General features: G+C 50.9%; 1 protein-coding gene across 3 annotated transcripts; it reads right to left on the bottom strand.

Moving 5' to 3' along the window:
* Positions 1–14923: 14923 nt before the first annotated feature.
* LOC117074721 lies at positions 14924–18793 on the bottom strand. 3 transcript variants are annotated; one of them, XR_004433677.1, is made up of 4 exons: positions 18184–18793; positions 17435–18056; positions 16187–16249; positions 14924–15472 (listed from the first exon to the last, which is right to left on the bottom strand). XR_004433677.1 is itself a non-coding variant. In XM_033196459.1 (2 exons), the coding sequence occupies exons 1-2, from the start codon at positions 17549–17551 to the stop codon at positions 15674–15676; spliced, it is 693 nt and encodes a 230-aa protein (XP_033052350.1). In that variant the 5' UTR covers positions 17552–17580; the 3' UTR covers positions 14924–15673. The 3 variants fall into 3 exon arrangements, 1 of the variants encoding a protein (XP_033052350.1); XR_004433678.1 differs by lacking the exon at positions 18184–18793 and having other exon boundaries at positions 17435–17523; positions 17747–17878; XM_033196459.1 differs by lacking the exon at positions 18184–18793 and having other exon boundaries at positions 14924–16249; positions 17435–17580.
* Between the last annotated feature and the right edge of the window lie 1647 nt (positions 18794–20440).

Raw genomic sequence — 20440 nt, 5'->3', positions numbered from 1 at the left:
TTATATCAAATGCTCACAACCGCCCTTTGAGATAGGCACTGTTATTTTCACCTCCAGTTTACATATGAAGAAACTGAGGCACATAGATGCACAGAGAGGATAAGTAACTTGTCCCGGATCACACAGCCAGAAAATAGCAGGCCTGTGGTTTGCACCCAAGCAGCCTGTCTTGAAGAAGAGACACGAGCAGAAAGAATATTCGTTATCTTTAGTCGTGTGTCTGTGTTGGGATGAGGGGACTTCTTTGTGGTTTTACTTTCTTTGTGCTTTTCTATATTTTCCAACTCTTCCCAAAGAACGTGTTATGCTATTTTTGTAATCAGTGCATCTCCATTCCCACGTCACCCACACAAAATAAATGGTAATTTTTCAAGTAAGAAAACAAGACAAAAATGTCCCAGAAAGGAATTCCTTCTGCAGCCCTGGGACTCTGTCCTGCTCCCGAGGGGTTGTCAAAGGGTAAGAACAGTGGCCCCAGGACTGGGAAGGCCAGTAGGAGGGCTCAGCTCCCCTCTGTCTGATGTGTGGCCTCTTTGTGGTCCCAGAGGCTCTGGGCTATGTCCCTGAGGAATTCCTAGGTCTCAGGCCAGAGCCAGGCCTCATCCCGATTGGTACTGAGTTTTCCTAGCCTTCCTGAGCTTCGAGGAGGTGTGCATCTGCATGTGTGTGTGTGTGCGCGTGAGTGTGTGTGCATGCGTTTGTGTGTGTAGGCGTGTGCACAAAGCCAGCATGGAGGAGTCTGGGAGCCCCTCCTTGGTTTCTTGGCACCACACCCCACACATATTCCCAGGTCAGCACAAAGCAAGACTCCCTCTGCAGGATTCAGCTGTCGAGGAACCCTGCTAGGGACCAGAAGCTCACCACCTCCCCAGCAATGCAGGCCATGGAGAGCGCTCTCCATCGCGCAGAGGAAGCGGCTCAGCGTCAGGAACACAGGGTGTGAATCCTATCTCTGGCTCTTAGCCATGTGGCCTTGGAACCTGAGTTCTCTGAACTTCGGGTTCATCATTTGTCAAAAGGGCTGATGAGGACTGCATGGTTTACATAAGACAACTTGGTCACACGTCTGGAGCAGGGGAGGGGCTCCATAAACAGGCTCCTGAAAGTCGACCTCCCTGTAAAGCCTTCCTCTGCTGCCAGCCGTCCCTGTGATGCTGCCCAGAATAGATCTGATCCCTCTGAGGCACCTCTTCCCCAGGCAGGCTTTCCCCGGCTCTTCTGCCACCCTGGATAGCAGGCTGCCCAGGCTCACTGCATCTTCATCTCTCTAGAGTAGTTTCTCAAATGCCTGGCTCCATGGGACTGCCTGGGAAACCTTGTTGAAAATGCAAAGTTCTAGACTCGATCCGTGGAAAGTCTGATTTAGGAGTTCCAGGAAGGAGCTCCAAAATCTAAATTTTTATAATCACCCAGTGGTTCTAATGGGAGCCCGTGCTCTACCCCCTTCCAGTTGGTAATGTCCTGCCTTAAGTGTCACCCAGAAGTGACCAGTGCCAGGCTGCCACCCAACCAACTTGAACCTGAGAAGTCATCCCTGCAGCTGCCCCTGTTCTCCCCACCCAGCCTCCTAGGTGCCCCAGGGGTGTGCAGTGTCACAGCCAGGCAGTGTCACTCCAGAGACTCTTGCTCTACAGTGCTCTCTCTGAAAGTGGGCAGCAGCTGGAGCCAGGAGCCCTGGCCTCCCCCACTCTGCCCTGCAGTGGATTCTGTGCCAGGAATATGTGTCCATATAGAGGCCTGTGCAGACAGCCCAAAGGGCTCCCAGAAGGAGCTGGTGAGCTTGGCCTGTGACTCTGCTGACCTTCCCATCAGGCTGAAGGGGTCCTGTGAAGAACATAGGCCACCAAAGATCTTGCCCTGAGAGGCCTATCCAGAATTCCAGAACTGTCCCCAGTGGAAGTAGGCAACTGTGGAACAGTGGGTAGGGGACTGCCCCTCCACCAGTGATCTGAGATCCAGAGGCCCTCAGAGAAAATGCTGGGCCTCTCTAGCCCCAAGGCAGCTGCGAGACCATGGGGAGGGCAGTGACCTCTGTGATTCAAAGCAGGCATCCACTGTGTCTGGCCCTTCCGTCCTCTCAGAATGTGGCCCTCTGGACTGGAGGGGGACAAAGGAGACCCACCATCCCTCAATTCCCAATGCCCTGAGGCCATCCCTCAGACAGGGTGCTCACAGCCAGCCAAGGCAGGCCCTGTCTCAACTGGCCAGCTCTGACCATTAGAACGTTCTTCCTTAGGCCAAGCGCAGACCTGCATTCCTGGAGCATCCCTGCAATGTGCCCCTCTCTGATGGTAAGCCCTTTAGATATTTAGAGATGGTATCACACCCTCCTGGAGCCACCCAGGGCACCATCAGAGCCAGAGCCCCCTGGGTTCAAATTAAACTCTTGGAACCTCAGTTTCTTCATCTATGAGATGGAGACAACCGTGGCCTCTATTTATGGAACACGTGACCTGGCCAGGCATTGCACTAAGCATGTCACGTGCCCAGCACATGGATGTTTATTAAGGCTTCCATATCCTTGGCCACACCAGCGGCACTGGTTCCTGGCTGTCTGTGGAGAGGTGCGGGCTCCCTCTGCTGGAAATGGTGAATCACAGTCAGGACGGGAGAGGACAAGGTAGAATTGCAATCTAGGTGGGAGGGACCTCAGAGATGACCTGACCCAACTTGGTGTTTTACAGATGAGGAAACTGAGGCCAAGGGTGGCCGCCTCACTGCATGACCTCTTTGAAGTGTGCCTGTGTGGGTCCCAGATTGGGGCACTCTCTCCCGCCCCCCAACCACGCGCTGCAGAGAGGAGCTGAGCAGTTTGGTTCTAATGGGCTCCCTGGCTTCTGAACCTCACTTTCCATTCCAACCCACCTCATCCCTCTGGGACTACTCGGTGGAGTGGTGGGAAGGACACTGCCAGGATGCAGGCACAGGGCAGGGGCAGAGGCTCCAGCTGTGCACTTCCTTCCCCCAGCAAGCTGCAGTTCCAGGGAAGGTCCTGAGGGCAAGGCAGGAGGTCAGAAGGGTGGGGGATCAGGAGGGCTGGGCTATGGCGTCCACCTACCCACACCATGCCTGGGAAGGACAGAGCCCACAGAGCTGGGGTCTCCCAGCCGGTGCCATTCAGGGAAGCAAAAGGGAGCTGCACAGACGTCTGGGTCCAGCCTGCATTTGCTCATCCAGCTCGTAATATGACTGATGGATAGAGAGGTCCAAAGGGACTTCCAGTGGGGACACTGGCAGACTTGGAAGATTCTGGAAACGTGTAGCCTTTCCGTGCTTGTTGTTCACAGTAGTAGCTCTCTGCTAGGAGCTATGTGATGTGCTTTATGGTTTTTATTTTTGTTTTCTTTTTTGAGAGAGTGTCTTGCTCTGTCACCCAAGCTGGAGTGCAGTGATGTGATCACGGCTCCCTGCAGCCTCCAACTCCTGGGCTCAAGTGATCCTTCCACCTCAGCTTCCTGCGTAGTTAGGACTAGAGGGGTGTACCACCACACCCAGCTAATTTTAAACTTTTTTTGTAGAGACAGGATCTTGCTATGTTGCTTAGGCTAGTCTTGAACTCCTGGCCTCAAATAGTCCTCCTGCCTTGGTCTCCTAAACTGGTCCATTTTATGATTGGGGAAACTGAGGCTTGGAGACGTAAAGAAATGGTCAGGTATTTAGAGGAGCTGGCATGAACCCATGTCCTCTGACGTGAATGGCTTTCCACTAACTGCATTGCCTCTCATCTGTTCTTGTCTCTGTACCCTCAGTGAATAGCCATGGAGCTCCTAGAAAGAATGGGAGCTTTCGCTTGACCTCCCTTCTCTCCCTTGCCTACTGCCCCTCAGCAAGTGCTTTGGCTACAGTCTGGGAGCTGAAGATGCCTGTGTTGATGCCTCCAACACCCTGTCTCTGCATCTCTAATCCAGCTACATGACAATCTCTTGCCCACCTTTGGCCAATGTCCCTAAGACATTTCAAGTGCATCATGCTGCAGACTGGGGCTGCTGTCTCCACAACACTTCCCCTGTGTCCCCATCTCAGTCCTTGGTCCCTCTATCCACTCCCCACATGCAGCCATTGAGTCCTCTATGTTTCTTCCTTAAATCTCCAGAATGTGCTGACTGTTTTACTTCTCTGTTGTTATTGCTTTAATTCAGACCCCCCACCACAATCCTTTGCTCCTTATTCCCCCACACCCTCCTGAGCCTTTCCTGCCATCTCCTTTCCAGGGGATACTCCCTTCTGATCTCTCTCCAGCTTTGCCCAACAGAGTTTTCTAAAATTCCGATCTGCACATGTCACTCCCTGGCTTATAAATCCTTCAGTTGCTGCCATGCTTTAAAAGAAAATCATACACCTTGACTTTGCACATGGCATTTGAGCTCTGCCTCCGCTGCCTTACCAGGTCTCACCCTTCTGCTGCAAACTCAGACACAAAGACAACCCAAAGCTCCTTGAAGGCACCTGCAGCACTTTGCCTCTCCACACCTTGCTGCTGCACCGGCCTCCCTGCTTTCTTTGCTTGGCCAAAGCCTCATCTTCCCTCCTATCTCACCTCAATCATCTCTGCCTCTGGAAGGCTTCCTGGACTTGCCTCACTCCTCAGCTGTTTGGGGGTTGTGATCTGAGATAGCACACCTCTTCTTATATCTCTGTCCAAAGCCTTAATGTAAAACATTGGTGAATACCTTAATTTTCTTTTCCACTAAATGATGTTACTTTGAGCAGGTTTTATGTTTTTTGTATGTGATACCCGCAGTCAGGCCAGTGCCTGGCACCTAATAGGTGATTGCTGATTGAGTACATAAGTAAACAAATGAATGAAGAAAGTAAAAAGGAAACAGAAGTTAGGAGAGCAGAAGTGGCTGGGAATGGAGACAGTGGCCTGGAAACCTGGAGGAGGGCTCAGCATCCCTTAGACACAAATTTCTCTCCTACCTGGCTGCACATTAGGGGGACTCTCCACTCTTTCCTGCCTCTCCCTGGCAGACTAGTGACTCCTGGACACCAGTACTGGGAGGGCAAGGGGCCTGGAGGCTGGTCAGAGACCCACACAGAGACCATCCTTCTCCCTTCCCAAGGGACGCTGCCAGCCTCTGCAAGAAGACTACCCAAAGGCTGGTGGGTGGCATGAAAACATGAGTGCTGGAATGTGATCACCTTTCCTGCCCAGCACTGATTATGCACCAGCTGTGTTCTGGGGCCTGTACTGAAACTCTGAGGTTGTGCACATACCAATGTGACACCATCCTTTGGCTTAGTTTCAGATGAGACTAAGGTGGGCACAAACCACAGGTGGCTGGAGTGAACTCTGGGCAATGAGTGTCAGGGGACAAGGGTGAGGATGCCGGGGCTGCGCAGTCAGCGAGGAGGTGGAACTTGGACTGGGTCTTGAAGCAGAGTGGAAAGGCAAGGGCATTGCTGGCAGGAGGGATGACCTGTATAGAGGCTGGAGGTCAGGACACAGGGACAAAGAACAGCTGGTTTACTTGGACCTGAGGCTTTGGGATGGAGTGGTAGGAAATAGATTTGGAAAGAGGCATTGGAACCGGGTCCTGGGGGAATTTGCTGAGCCAAAGAGTTTGAACTTGAACCAGAACGATGAAATATGGGGCTGGGGTGGATCCCATGGGGCCAGCCAGGCAGCCCCTGGCTGCTGCTTCCCTGCCTCTCCAGTTAAGGAGCCATTCCCTACAATGGCCAGCAGGGGGCAGGACAAGCTCACGTTCCCTTAGCCCAGGCCTTCCCGGCAGGGCTCAGTGTCCAGGGAGAGACCTGGGTTGGGTGTCTCTTGGAGAGTGGGGAGGAGCACCAGGCACAGAGGAAACAGGCCAGCTGTGCATAGATGGGGGACCGGGGGAGGTCTGTGGCCACTGAAGCTGCATGGTCTGGTGACCTGACCTGGACAGCCCTGGGGTGAGCATACACCCTTCCCTGGTACTAGTGCAGCTTTCCAACTGTGCCCCCTTGCCTTTGCTTTTCCCAGCCCTTCCTTCCCAGTAGAAGAACCCTTGTCACTATGAGGTGAATTGGGCCTTCCGGCACCCCAGGTCCTTTAGAATCAAACCAAATCCAGGAATGTGGCTAAAGACAGTCTCTTTCCTCTGCTCACTCCTTCCCTAGAGAGGAGGAGGAAAGATTGTCGGGCTGATGACAAGGTATGCATGTTGGTACTTGACTGGCATTATTCAGCAGCTCCTGTGCTAAGAACAGGGACATGAAGACAGAAGTGCATCAGGCGAAGGCACCATTACACTCAGGGTCCCCAGGCCACAGAGTAAACAACTCCGTGACTCAGCTGGCAATGGCTGGAAGGTGCTATGAACACAGTGCTGTGGACGCCCCGAGGAGGAGGGAACACCCGTGCACAGTGTGGGCTGCAGAGGCTTTGACGAAGCTGCTGCTGGATCTAGGCCTTGAAACATGGGAAGGATTTTACCAGATGGGGAAGAAGAAGGGGCAGCTCCATGCAGGAACCAGCGTGAGCAAAGGCACAGGAGTGGGGCTGTGTTTAGACAATATCGGTGAAAGGATACAGCTCTATATGCTTTTCCATGACCACTTGTTTTATGACAAACATTGTGCTATGATATTTATATTATTTCCAATTTCAAATCAACCCTTAAGGTGCTATGATCCCCTCTTTTTTTTTTTTTTTTTTGAGACAGAGTCTCACTCTGTAGCCCAGGCTGGAATGCAGTGGCCGGATCTCAGCTCACTGCAAGCTCCGCCTCCCGGGTTTATGCCATTCTCCTGCCTCAGCCTCCCGAGTAGCTGGGACTACAGGTGCCCGCCACCTCGCCCGGCTAGTTTTTTGTATTTTTTAGTAGAGACGGGGTTTCACCGTGTTAGCCAGATGGTCTCGATCTCCTGACCTCGTGATCCGCCCCTCTCGGCCTCCCAAAGTGCTGGGATTACAGGCTTGAGCCACCGCGCCCGGCCCTATCTAGTTCTTAGAAGGCACTTTCTCACTGTGTCGTCACATGGTGGAACGGCAACACAGCTCTTTGGCATCTCTTTTATAAGGGCACTAATCCCTTTTATCAGAGCACCTACTCATCTCACAAAGGTCCCATGCCTAATATCATTGCATTGGGGTTAAGATTTTTTTTTTTTTTTTTTTTTTGAGACGGAGTCTTGCTCTGTCGCCCAGGCTGGAGTGCAGTGGCGCAATCTCACTGCAAGCTCCGCCTCCTGGGTTCCCGCCATTCTCTTGCCTCAGCCTCCCGAGTAGCTGGGACTAGACACCTGCCACCACACCCGGCTAATTTTTTTTTTTTTTTTTGTATTTTTTAGTAGAGATGGGGTTTCACTGTGTTAGCCAGGATGGGGGGTTAAGGTTTTAACATATGAATTTTGGGGAGACACAAACATTCAGACCATAGCATTCTGCCCTGGCCTGCCAAAATTTATGTCCTTCTCACATGCAAAATATACTGATTTCATTTCAATAGTCCCAAATGTCTTCACTCATCTTAGCATCAACTTTAAAGTTGATATCCAAAGTCTCATATAACTCTCATCTAAAACAGATATAAGTGAGACTCAAGGTATGATTCATCCTGAGGCAAATTTCTCTCCAGCTATGAACCTGTGAAATCAAGCAAGTTATATGTACTCAAAATACAATCGGGGAGACAGGTGGAGGATAGACATTTCCATTCTGAAAGCGAGCAATAGGAAGGAAAGAAGGGATGCCAGGTCCCAACCAAATCCAAACCCAACAGGGCAAACAACATGAAATCTGAAGGCTGGAGAATAATCTCTGGCTGACGCTCTGCCCTCTGGACACTGGGGTGGGGGTTGGGCCCTCAGAGCTCCAGGTGGCCCTGCCCCCATAGCTTTGCTGGGCACTGCCTATGCTCCATCTCTCACAGGTTATAGTTGGGTGCCTGTGGCTCACTCAGGCTGGAGTTGCACGCTGGTGGGTCTGTGGTCTGTGATCTTGGTATTGGCCCAACCTCATGGCTCCATTAGATATTGTCCTGGTGGGGACTCTCTGTAGAGGCCCTACCCTTGCCATACCTCTCTGCCTGGGTCACATAACTGAGGCTCCTGGAGGCTCCAATCTTCAGGGTCTAGGTGAAGGTAGCCACGCCCCCATAGCTCATGCACATTGACAGGGATGGCACTTCACGGAGCTGCCAAGGTTTATCACCTGTGCTCTCCAGAGGGGTGGCCACCTTGGCTTGTGTTGTACCTAGGCCCGCTGAAGCCATACCTGGGGTGTCCAACTAGTACCGTGCTAGAGTGCAGGGAGTGGAGCCTTGAAATCATTCTGTCCCCCAGGCCCTTGCACTCTGAGCCTGTGATGGGAGGGACAATTCTGATAATCTCCAAAATGCTTGGGGGGACAGCCTTCCATTGCCTTCATCAATAGCACCTGGCTTCCCTTGAGATGGCCCATCCATCCCAATCCCTTTCTCAAATCACTATGGGGCCACATTCTTGGTGTTTTCTCTGAACACACTTTCTCATTCTTTTCAATATGGGTAGATTGAGAATTTTCCAAAATTTAAAATTCTGCTTCCCTTTTGATTAACAATTCTATCTTCAGATCATCTCTCTCTTCTCAAATGTTACTATAAGCACTCAAGAGAAGCCAAGCTGCACCTTCAACACTGCTTAGAAATTTATTCATTCAAATATCCCATTGCATCGCTCATAAATTCTACCTTCCACAAAAGCACAATGATGCAAACATAATGCTGCCAAGTTCTTTACTACTTTCTACTTTCTAATAAGGATCGTCTTTCCTCTAGTTTTCAATAAAACATTCCTCATTTCTGAGACCTTATCAGAATGGCTTTTATCATCCATATTTCTACCAATAGACTGTTCATGACCACTTAGGTAACCTCTAAGAAGACTGAGGCTTTCTCTACAACTCTTCACACCAGAACTGCTCTTAATAGTCCATTCATGGCAATGGTTAGGTTTTTTCTAGAATGCACTTCCAAACTCCTTCAGCCCCTACCCATTACGCAGTTCCAAAGCCACTTCTACATTTTAGGTATTTTTTACAGTAGCATCCCACTCCTGGTACTAATTTTCTGTTTTAGTCCATTCAGGCTGCTATAACAAAATGCTATAGACTAGGTAGCGCATAAACCACAGAGATTTATTTCACAGTCCTGGAGGCTAGGAAGTCCACAAGCAAGGCCCTGGCAGATTTGGTGTCTGGTGAGGAAATGCTTTCTTGTTCATAGATGGTACCTTCTTGGTGTGTTCTCACATAGTCAAAGGGCAAGACAGCACTCTGAGGTCTCTTTTATATGGTCACTAATCACCTCACCAAGGCCCCACCACCTAATGCCATCATCTTGGGCATTGGGAATTTAACATACGGATTTTGGGGGTAGGAGGACACAAACATTTACACCAAAGCTGACACCTTCTCAGCAATCATCCAGTCCTTTTAAATTGGGACACTCACCTTTTTCTTGCCAGCAGTCATTTAAAAAAAGCAATTTAAAATAATGAAAATGTAAATACCATAATGGCAGAGAAGGATATGTAAAAATTAAAAATGTTCTACCCATCACCCTTTTCCCTTGCCTCATCTTATTCCCCAAGGAACCACTCTTAACAATTTCTTATTTATCCCTAAGATATTTCTATATATAGAGAGAAGCACATATAGCTACAAGTCACTGTATGTGCTTTGTAAAAAATATATACAAGTGGGATCATATCATAACCATAATGAAACCATGTTATTTGGCAGCTTGCTTTTTTCACTTAATGTCAGAACTTGGACCTCTTTTTCATGTTGATATCTGTAGATCTACTCATTTATTTTTTTAGTGACTATAAAAAGTTCATTGTAAAGATATGACTGACCAGTTCCTTTTTTAATGGAGATTTATGCTGCTTAGGTTTTGCTAAGGCAAACAGTTCTAAGATGAACAACTATGTTTGTAGATTAATTGCCAGCTGACTAATAATGTGTGTGTTTAAAATGTGAACATGTGTTCCCAGACTGACTTTCAAAAACACTGTAACAATTTATAGTTCCACTAACAGTGTATGAAAGTGCCCATTTCCTTATATTTGCACCAACATTAATACTATCAAACTTTTAAATCTTTGCTAATTTGACAGATGAAAAATGGTAAAAATTTTTAAATTTTGAAAATGTAAATGCCTTTAAAAGTGAGGGTGAGCATTTTAAAAAATATATCTTGGCTATTTAAACTTCTTTTTCTTTCTTTTTTGTGAAACCCATGTGCAGAGGGATTTTTTGAGATGGCTAATCTCTTTCTCATTGATTTGTAGAAGCTCTTTGTGTATTAAGGAAATGTGTCTAAAATTCATTTTCTTAGCTCTTTCATTACAAATTCTATGTTTGAAAAGGTTTTGTTAAGTAGCAGTTGCCAAGTTACTAGTTCTTTTTCTGTTTTCTCCATCTGATCCATGTATACTTAACCTCAAATATTTATCTGCTCAGATAGCCAATGTTTTTGCATTGAGTTGATGTAATTCCAGCCAAAAGCAAAGCATTGGAATTTTTGTTAATCCCAGAAATCTCACCATGGCTAAATGTAGAGTATCCATTGGTTTTCTGAAATATTTTAAGTGGTTCAAGGAACCCTAGAGGCCTGGGGCCCTGGAGTGGGAGCCACAGCCTCTGATTTAGCCCTTTAGCTAGCACTTACTTGAGCCAGCCCAGCTCACTTGAGCCAGCAGTGTGGTCAGCACCTGTGTGCACCCCACTGTCCAGCTGTGGATTCTTCTGTTCTGGTGAATGGGCCGGGTGTTTGCATATTTTCTCCTTTGTTTATAGGCATTTATAGGTGTGGGTCCCTTTTCCCTTTAGCAGATGGTCCCTGAGGCAGCACTGAACCTGCCCTAGGCCAGGCCCAATAGGACTTCACTGGAGGTTAAGGAGGAGATGGAGGAGTACGGTGTGGGGCGGACAGAATGGGGCTCACCCGTAGAGGCTCTCAGCTGGCCCCCACTCCCGCTGCCCATCCTTCAGCCTCCCTACTTCCCTGAAGAAATGTTGCCAGACCCATGTTCTATTCCCTTGAGGGAGGTGTAGGCCTCCAGGCAGGTTGGGAGGGGGTCTGCAGAGCCCCAAATTGGAGAGTGGAGGGCTGGACACCACTCTCCAAATATGGGCCTGTGTGTCCTAAGTAGGAGTTAGAGGCATAGATGGGTGGTGGGGAGGGGGTGTCCTGGGGAAGGGAGGTAGCTTTCAGGCTTCTGGACACTCACCCCCAATCTAAAAGCAGCTTCACTTTGTTCGGGAATGTGTGTGGGGTGAGGGTGGTAGTGCTGAGCTTGCAGGTGTTGGGGTGGGAGGAGAGGAAGAGAGGCCGGAAACCTGCCCCTGATTCCTGACCTGTCTGAGCCTCTGCAGCTGACTTAGAGGCTTCCAGGTTTGTTTGTTGTTTTAACCCAGGGCTGCCTTTTAAGAGACTGCCACATTCCTAAGGGATTGGCAAGTGAAGGTGAGGAATGGGGTTGGCAGGAGGCAGAGTCTGAGGAAGTCAACAAGAACTCCAAGTTGACACCCGGGAGCCCAGGTTCCCAGTGCTGTGGCCAGGCGTCCTGTCGGAGGACTGGTACCCCCGCTGACCCTAGTGGGTGGGGAAGGAGACCTTGGGCTCTGAAAAATCCCCTTGTCTCTTCCCATGAATGTCCTCCAGCCTTTCTGATTTGCCCTGTTCTCTGCCTCGGGGCACAGCTCTCCTGCCCCACTGGGGCAACCCAAGCCTGGGAGTCGGCACAGCAAGGGTAAGGGCTGAGGCTGGCAGACCTGGGTCTGTCCCCTGGAAATATGCCTCGGTGGCAAATGACTCCCCAGAGATGCCTGAGTTTTTTCTTTTCTTTCTTTCTTATTTTTCTTTGTTTTGTAATTAGTATATTAAGGACACGATACATTTCAAGAATTGCTTAAATTCTGATACCCGGATTTAAGCATGTGAACACATGATGAGACTTTTAAACATGCAATTAAAGCTATTCATCAGAATTTGTTATACTACCAACATTACAGTTACTTTGGAGCGTAAGTCAAATAATTTAAAGTAATCCTGTAACATACCTAAGGAACACCTTCCTATATTACTCATGCAAATTACTTCTCCATGTAAAGTTCTTTTCACTTTAATTTCTATGTTACTTTTTCTTTAAAGCAGGGCTGGTGAGATGACATAGACAGTCCCTGCTCTGACTTCCATGAAATATTATTTCATTGGCTCCATTTGCCCCGCCTGAGCCCAAATGGAGTCTCTGAGAAGGGAGCGAGAAAGAGCTGCTCCTTCTTCCAAATGTTCTGCTTTGGTCTGCAGGAAAATGATCTCACTAAATACACAAATCTATCTTGACAATGCAATTGAATGGCCCTCCCATGTACAGTGCGATGCAATAGGTGTATTATTCCCATTTCCTCTATCCTGGGCCCTGGCAAAACCATCCCAGCCAGACTGAGGGGACACCAGTCCTGATATTTGGGACATGGTAGTGAAGAATGTGGCTTCTGAGCCAGGCGGATGAAGGGCAGACTTGGCCACACACAGGAGCTGACTTCATGGACTGGTTCCCCATCTGTAAGTGGGAACCGCTCTGCTCAGGCTGCTGCAGAGAGGAAGTCCCAGCAGGTATATGAGTGCTGCAGTCGGGAGCGGCTCCGTCCCTATGCTCTCACTCTCCTGGAGGCCCTTCTCTCGCCTCCTCTGGGAGCTAAGTCCTTCCAGCCAGGCCTGACCATCAGGCCCCTCTAGAGATGACTTGGCTGACCTTCTTTCCCCTCCATAAAATACTTGGGTCTTGAAGTCCCTTTCAGCTCTGAAGTTTGATTACTGACTCAGGCCTGGGTTGTCCGACTTCATAGTTTTGCAGGCTAGATTCAAGGAGTAGGCTTATGCCGAGAACTCAGGACACAGTTGTCTCGGTAGGACAGGGGTCGGGAAAGGCTTGGAACATGGAAGAGGCATGGGCCTCCCGCTGGGAGTGAGAGAGAAGGAGGTGCTTGATGGTAGTTGACATGGTGTGTGTGTGTGTGTGTGTGAAGTGAGAAGTAGTCTTTCAAAATAACAGTTGTCTCGTTTTCTTATTTTTCTAGAGCTGGCTGGATTGAAGCAGGGTTTGTCTTAGGACTGCCAGGAGCATGTGTGTGTGTGTGTGTGTGTGTGTGTGTGTTTGTGTGTGCTGAGGGTAGATGTGACAAAACGTAGCCGTTGAGAAGGCCATAAAACAAAGGCTTCTCAATTTCCCTGGGGTTGTTTACGGATATTTTATGCCTCTGCCATCCACAAAACCAAAGGCATCTGTTTAATTCATTCTTTCAAGGAATGTATTGAGCTGGGCCCAGGAGGCTGTACTCTACATCCAGAGGCTGGCCCTGTGCTGGGTACCAGAGATAAAGTAAGAATAAGACATGATTCCATGCCCCCCTGAGCCCACGACCCCGTGGTGCAATGCAGAGTGTGGGGAGTCCTATGCCTGGGTGGCTGTGGGGTTGGGGGGCTGTGGTGGCCCAGAGAGGAGCTTCAGGAAGCTCCACTGCTAAGGAGGGCTTGAGCTTGCACCAAAGACCAGGTAGGCACCAGTGCAGTCCCCACAGTGGGGACAGGCACCACAAGCCATGGTGCTGCTGGTGCAAACACTCAGAGGCATAAAAGAACACTGGTGATTGGAGACCCAGATGTAGCATGGGGTAGCCAGAACCTTGGGGACAAGGACAGTGGGGAGAGATGAGAAGCTTATCCTGAGGGTCACCACCGAAGCCTTGGGGGCCTGACTGAGGAGTTTGGATTTTAGCCTGTAGGCAGGGGTCCTAAACTCAGCTGTCTGCAGGAACCAGACTAGGAGGAGAGGCATGAAGATGCCAGTGCAGAAAGAGGTTACCCTGGGGAAGGCAGGCCTTGTCCCCTCTGTTCAGTCATTGTCCCAGGTTGGGGGGGCAGGCCCAGAGTAATATGTCACCTAACTAACTCTTACAGAGAAGCTGGCAGTCTGAGTTTTTACATGGGCACATTTATTTTTAAACGTTAGCAATTAATTCAAATTTAATACATACCGAAACAAAACACATGGCTCAGGCCCACCAGGAAAGGTCTGGGTGTCTCATTTGGCGCCCAGGCCCTGTGTGGCCACTGCCTATGATGGTGGGGGATGGGTCCGTGGCTTCCAAGTGGGAGGGGGTGGGTTAGAGTTTGCTCCCTGTGGTGGGCGTTCTGAGGAAGGCTGTACAGACAGCTGGATGGACAGAGCTGGAGAGACCAGTACAGAAGTTATGGAAAAATCTCATTCTTCATTCATTTATTTAACAAGTGTTTATTGAGCATGTGCTGTGTGCCAGGCACTGTGCTAAGCAGATGCTATTAAGGGACACCCAGCCTCTTTCCAACCCACAGATCAAGGTCCAGGCTAATTCTGCCATGCCTTCCCAGGCCTCCTGTCCTTTCTTCCCAGGCTCTGAGGCTACACTTCTCAGTCCCAGGCCAAATCTGCTCTCTGCAGGGCCTCCTGAACTCCAACACAGCCTTTTTTCTGGGTTTTGCCCCCACTCCAGTCATGCTCTGTCCTCTTCTTCTCTGGCATTTATTGCTCCTCACAGCTCTGCCCTCTGCACACACATCCTTCAGTGCCTGGGTGTGGCAGAAGAGGAGCTCTCCTCTCCCCAGCTCTCCTGCTCTTGTCATCAGCAGGAAATTCGCAGAGCTTTTACTCTGGATCCAAACAAACACTCATGTGTTCATGCACCTAGCTGAGAGCCCAACCTGGGTCTGGGCTGGCCTGGGAGCCCGTGAGATACAAGGGTCTTTGTCCTCAAGGCACTCCCAGGTATAGGGGAATAAGCCCTGTCTACCACCAAGAGCAAGACCACTCAATACCCAATGGATAGTCCCCATGAGCCAGTGGGGGCCGTGGAAACATAGAGACCCAATTCTTAGTGCTGGGTGCTTAACTTTTATGGGCTCATGGGTGCTTCACGACCGCCCATTAAAGCCAGCTCTATTACAGTACTATTTCACATTTGAGGAGACTGAAGCTCAGAGAGTTGACTAAACTGTCTGAGATTGCTTAGCTGTCAGAGGCAGCACGTTGGTTTGACCGTGGGGTGATTGACTGCAAGCCCACTTAGTGCATGGCCATTTCAGGAGTAGAGTGTGAGAACTGGCAGGGATGGGGGGTAGTGGCTGGGGCACATCCCCAGTGGGCATCTTCCTGGACTTTCTCCAGGATGGGGAGTGATTCTGCACTGGCTGATAGGGGGCGTGATGGGCCTGGCTGCTGGTATGTGGCCCCGTGGCACCCCGACCCTTTGCTGGGCTCTCACCCAGCCCCCTCTCTGGTCTCTGACTCTGTGGCACGTGCCTCTCTTCTCCCAGTTTATCCCCCCTCCTCCTCCTCCTAGACAAAGGTAGCCTGATACTGTGGGTCAGCTTGGATTGGGAGCCAAGGTCATTAACTCACCTGGGCCTGTCAAATGGGCGTAAGCACTGATTATCCTGCAGGGATCTAGCGGAGCTCAAACCTTTGAAGACTACAGAAGGAAACTACTATAAATATTTAGAGGCTTGAGTCATTCATCCATTCAGCAAGTATTTATTGAGGGCATACTCTGTGGCAGGCCCTGCTCTGAATTTTAGGGATATTGTCCTGAGGAAGACAGCCTTAGCTCCTGCCTGCACGGGGCTTACAGTCTAGAGTAGGGTGGGGGGCAGACATTCAATAGTCATGCAGATGAACACATAGGTACAAAGCAAACTGTGTTCAACAAGATTGTTAGCAGGGATGGAGCATGGGTCCACAGGTTTTCCTGAGTAAGCGAGATTTCAGCTGAAGGATGACTGGTCAGCCTGCACAGGGCAGGGCAGGGCAGGGGTCCCCAGGGCATGAGTGCAAAGCCCTCGAGTGGGGGACAAGCCAGAGGCTTGCGACAGGGCAGCATGAGCCAGGGCGGTGCGGGGGGGAGGCTGGGGGGCTGACTGGCCGGACTGGGCATGGCCTTGCAAAAGAGAGCTATTGAAGGATTTAGTTTAAGTGGCTTAACAAAAATAACCTCTATCTCTTTGACCTGGGTCCCTAGAGCTTCTCCTGCCTCCTTTGCCCTCAGTGTCCATCTGTGTGGTGAGAAGTTGAGCTGGGGGGAGGTCTCAGCCCCCATCCCCTTCTCGGGCAGAAGGGCAGCTGATTGAAAGCAGATGTCTCCCCCTGGTGGGGCCCAGCCCGGCTCCCCAGTGCTGACCTCAGACCTGCACCGCTGGCATGTCCAGGCCGCAGACTCTCTGTCAGCAAAGCCGCATCCGTCCTGCAGAGAGACGGTCACTGTGGCTGCCCACACCCCCAACCCAGCAATTTCCCTACCACGGTGAGAAACCTCCATATTCCGGGGCTGGAGCCCAGCCTCCTCCTTCCAATGGCCTGGGGGAGGGAGAGACGCCAATTAGGTTCTTGGAAAGGAACTAGGTTAGAAGAGGTATCTGTCACCCCTGCCCAGTTCCTCGGCACACCTGCACCAGCACAATGCCAAAGGAGGCCGCTATTATCCTATTCAGCATGTCCTTGGCTCTGTGCTAAGTGCTTTATGTTTTCCCATTTAACCCTCACAAACAGCTCCATGAGGCCCAACTGTTAAGGCAGTGTGTGACTGAGGCCCAGAGAGGGCACCTGGTCACATGGCTGGTAGGTGCAGAGCTGGGATTTGAGCCCAGGTCATCAGGTCTGAAGTCCGTGACCCCAGTGGTCCTCTGCAGGGGGCACTGGCTGTTGCTCCTGTGCCTCTCAGACACTCCATGTGCCCGTTGCTCCTGAGGAAGCCCAGGTCAGCTCCAGGCTGCTTGTGCCTCCAGGGGCCTGCGTCTTGGCATAGGGCAGCAAGATGGGCCCAGAGAGTGCTGGTGCGGCCTCTAGGTGGTGGGAACCCAGGCTCTGACATTGTCAAGGGCAGTGTGCTTGCTGTTGAATCAGTTTGGACCATACCCAGGGGTCTCTTCACAGAAGGAGTTACCATTTTGATTTTTGCCTTTGAACTCCCCCGGGGACCACCCCCCATGCACCTGCCCTTCCGGTGCTGCTACATCCATGAGGCCTCTGCTCCCCGGCCCCCACTGTGCACCTGGAGGCATCCAGCAGGTTCCACAGGTTTCCCAGAGATGCCTCTGGTGTCCTGCAGCAACCCTAGTGGCCACTTCTCTCACTGCCCCTTACTCTCAGGCCACCCTAGAACTGCACCCTCTTTCCTCTGCTCCTACAAGGCTGCTCCCAGCCCTTCTGCAGACCTATCTCCCTCACCCCTGCCCATTTCCCTGGTCTACTTCCCCTTCTCTGCCCATCCCAGCATCTCCGCCTGATCCCACCCCCTCAGAGAGATCATTGTGCTTTCAGTCAGTCAGCAAGCATTTATTGAGCTGTAGAGACATCCTGGCTGAGAGCTAAGGCTCTGAAGCCTGACCCCTGGGGCTACAGAAATGAAACCCTCCCGTCCCCTGCTCACCTCTAGTGCACCTGGAGCATAAAGAGAAAAGGCAAAGACGCCAACGCTGGATGCTGGCTTCACTTTGACTTCTCCCCGCTGCCTAGTTACTGAGAAGAAAAAAATACGGCAGGACATCCCATATAGACCATTTTTTTCCTCTGTTCTGTGCAAAAGTTACCTTGGTAGTCCTCAGTTAGGTGCCTCAGCACTGGGGTTTACTATGGAGGGTGGGTCTAGGGGTGGCAGAGGGGAGCAGCTTTCTGGGGACTTTCAGACACAGGAGTAAGGAGGCCATTTGTGTTTTGGGGTCTGTAAAGAAGGAGCCCCTACCCCAGTGTGGATCCTGGGGAAGGAAAAGGGACCCAGACTCTGACCGCAAGCAAACCGTCAGGACCCAGAAGCTGCAGCAAACCGTCAGCCATCCTCAGCCATCCTTGGAGTCAGCCCCCAGAAGATGCACGTGGCCTGTGTGGTGCTCTGGTTGGCACAGGACACTCCGCCTTCTGACCACGTGGGAGCAGTTATCAACAGGTGCCACCTCAGTGGGAATGGGTCAGCGTCTTTGTTCTTCTGGCCGAGGTGCAGAAGTTGGAGCCTCCACCTCCCTTTCCACTTTTTGAGTACGTGAGACCTGGAGGTTCTTGGGCAATTTGAAAAGAGAGGAAGATTCCAGAGGAAGGTATGTTTTTCTTTCAAGTATAGTAAATTAGGTCTGGATGGTTTTAATTAAAATTATACAAATCAAAGAAATGCAATAGTATTTGTACCTCCAATATCTGCTGTCACTCAGTGGTCACAAAATCATCAGTTCCTGTTTATCAAAAGCTTGTGGTGCCAGGTACTGTGCCAAATCTCCCATTTACATTGTTTTATTTAATCTTCATGACAAGGTAGGTACTTTCTGTCACCATTTTACAGATGAGAAAACTGAGGCCCTCTGCGGAGAGGTTAACTAACTTTCCCAAAGTCACACAGCTAGCAAAGCTGTGGATTGGGCTTATAACCCACATATCTTTCACTCCAAAGTCCTTCAACCACCAGTTTCACTCTATTGCTCTGTCTGGGGGTTCCCTGAATCTGTGGGGACCCCAGAAGATATGGACCCGCAGGGAGAAGCCATGGGATCTGGTGGCCCAAGGCCTAAGGAGACCGTGGGGCCTCCTTCAGGTAACTGTCTTCGGCAGCAGCTGGATCCCATTACACTGTGGACAGCAGTCTTTAGAAAGCCACCTTCTCCTGGGCTGCAAAGGAACAGGGTGACCACAGCCTATGAACCCTTGGGGCCCCTTGAATTCCCACTGCCTACCCGGCAGGGTTTCACAAACACATTGACGTTGACAGGGCAGCCTGTGTGGAACTGCAGGAAGCCCGGAGGCCTGTGGCTGCCAGCATTGCTCAGAGTTTCCGCTGAGCTCTTCCTGCAGGGCCCTCCTCAGGGCTCTGCTAGCCAGCGCCCCCTGTCTTGAGGCCTTTGTGGGCCCCAGCTGGCTCTGAGAGAAGCTCCACTGATTCCAGGACCTCTGAAGGGCCAGGAAGGCCCCATTTTCTGGGTGGCGAGCCTTGGGTTAACTTCAGAGGCCCTGGTGATAGCCTCAGGATGTCTGAAGGTTTCTTAGGCCCAACGCCACCAGGTGGGACAGAGACTGTGCTACTTCCAGTCAGAAGATCCAAGTTCCACTCTCAGATTCAACACTCGCTCGTTCTGCAACTTCAGGCGGGTGTCTTTCTCTCCCCGAATTCCCTTCCCTATCTACCTCACAGGGCTGTTTAAAACCCTTGGCAAATAGGAAAACACTCGGCCAGCGTTGGTGGCCCTAGTAAGGCTGTGGGCTGACTGTGTCCCTGCCCCAGTTGGTCTTCCCACCTGGAAACTCAGCAAAGAGGCTGGATTTATGGGTTCCAGAAGAGGGGAACGCATTCCAGGATGAGGGAGGGCTGAGCGCAGGCACAGAATCCAGAACACACGGAATGGATTGAGCTCTGTGCCAGAAACTGTTCTAAGTATTTTACACATAGGAACTCATTTACCTCTCTCATCATTCCCATGAGATAGGCATTACTTCACTCCACTTTACAGATGAGGCAATGGAGGCACAGAGTGGTAAAGTAACTTGCTCAAGATCACATCGCTAGCAGTGGGGAGCCAAGATTTGAACCTGAGCAATCTGGGAGGAGACCACGAGTGGAGGCAGTGGTGGTGGGACTGGAAAGGTTGGGAGAAACGCCAGGGTCTGGGCCGCGTCTGCTCTGCCCACTGCTGCAAGGCCAGTGCCCAGAGCAGTGCTTAGCACATAGTAGATGTTCTGAACCTGTTCCTGATATATGAGCTCTGCAGCAGGTGTGGCTACCTTGCTTGTCTGGGGATGCTGACATTTCACACAACACAGAGAGGTTGGGGTTGCTGCCTCTGCCTTTGGGCTGAGATTCAGCCCTTTTCAATGGGGCTCCTGGACCCTTATAGCAGGAGGGCGCCTCGTGGGAAGGCAGAAATTTAAAATTGTTCCTTAATCTCCCTCTGGCCCCCTCCCGTTAGGCCCAGCCTCGCCTCCTGTACCTCCCTGGGGAGTGTTTTTAGCTCCCAGAACTTGGGATCCAGGTGGGCTGGGGGACTGGGGGAATGCAGACAAACTTGGAGAAGCATGTTCGCTGCCGGCAGAGGCTGCTGAGAGACTAGCCTGTTTGCATGGCTAGAGCGCTGGGGGCTGGTGAGAAAGGAAGCTTCCTACTCTGCAGCACTCGGACCCCACTAGGAATGTGGCTTGGGGCCAGGATCCCTCTGGGCAAGAAAGGATGACTCGGCAGAAACAGCATCCTGGCCCCACAGGACAACTGGAGCCGCTGCCCTGGAGGCTGGTGCCAAGTGGCAGAGCTGCCGAATTAATGACCCCTCCACCTCAGCTTCATCTCCACCATCCCACACTTCATCCCGCCTCCCACTCCCCCAGCCCTCTTTTAGAAGCCATTCTCTGGGCTGGGTTTTAAGACTCTCAGAGTGGCAAGAACTGGCCCCAACTTTCAGACAGA

Source organism: Trachypithecus francoisi, unplaced genomic scaffold, assembly GCF_009764315.1.
Source record: "Trachypithecus francoisi isolate TF-2019V2 unplaced genomic scaffold, Tfra_2.0 Lachesis_group5, whole genome shotgun sequence".
Lineage (NCBI taxonomy): Eukaryota > Metazoa > Chordata > Mammalia > Primates > Cercopithecidae > Trachypithecus > Trachypithecus francoisi.
The sequence above is the reverse complement of the archived record's forward strand: the minus strand, read 5'-3'. Positions and strand labels throughout refer to the sequence as shown.

Bases quoted from the DNA above. Each gene is read 5' to 3' on its own strand.
- LOC117074721 (XM_033196459.1), bottom strand. From the start codon at position 17,551: ATGTCCTGCCGTATTTTTTTCTTCTCAGTAACTAGGCAGCGGGGAGAA. The intron at 16,250-17,434 runs GTGAGCAGGGGA...GTCTCTCTGCAG, and splicing joins ATGCTCCAGGTGCACTAGAG to GACGGATGCGGCTTTGCTGA.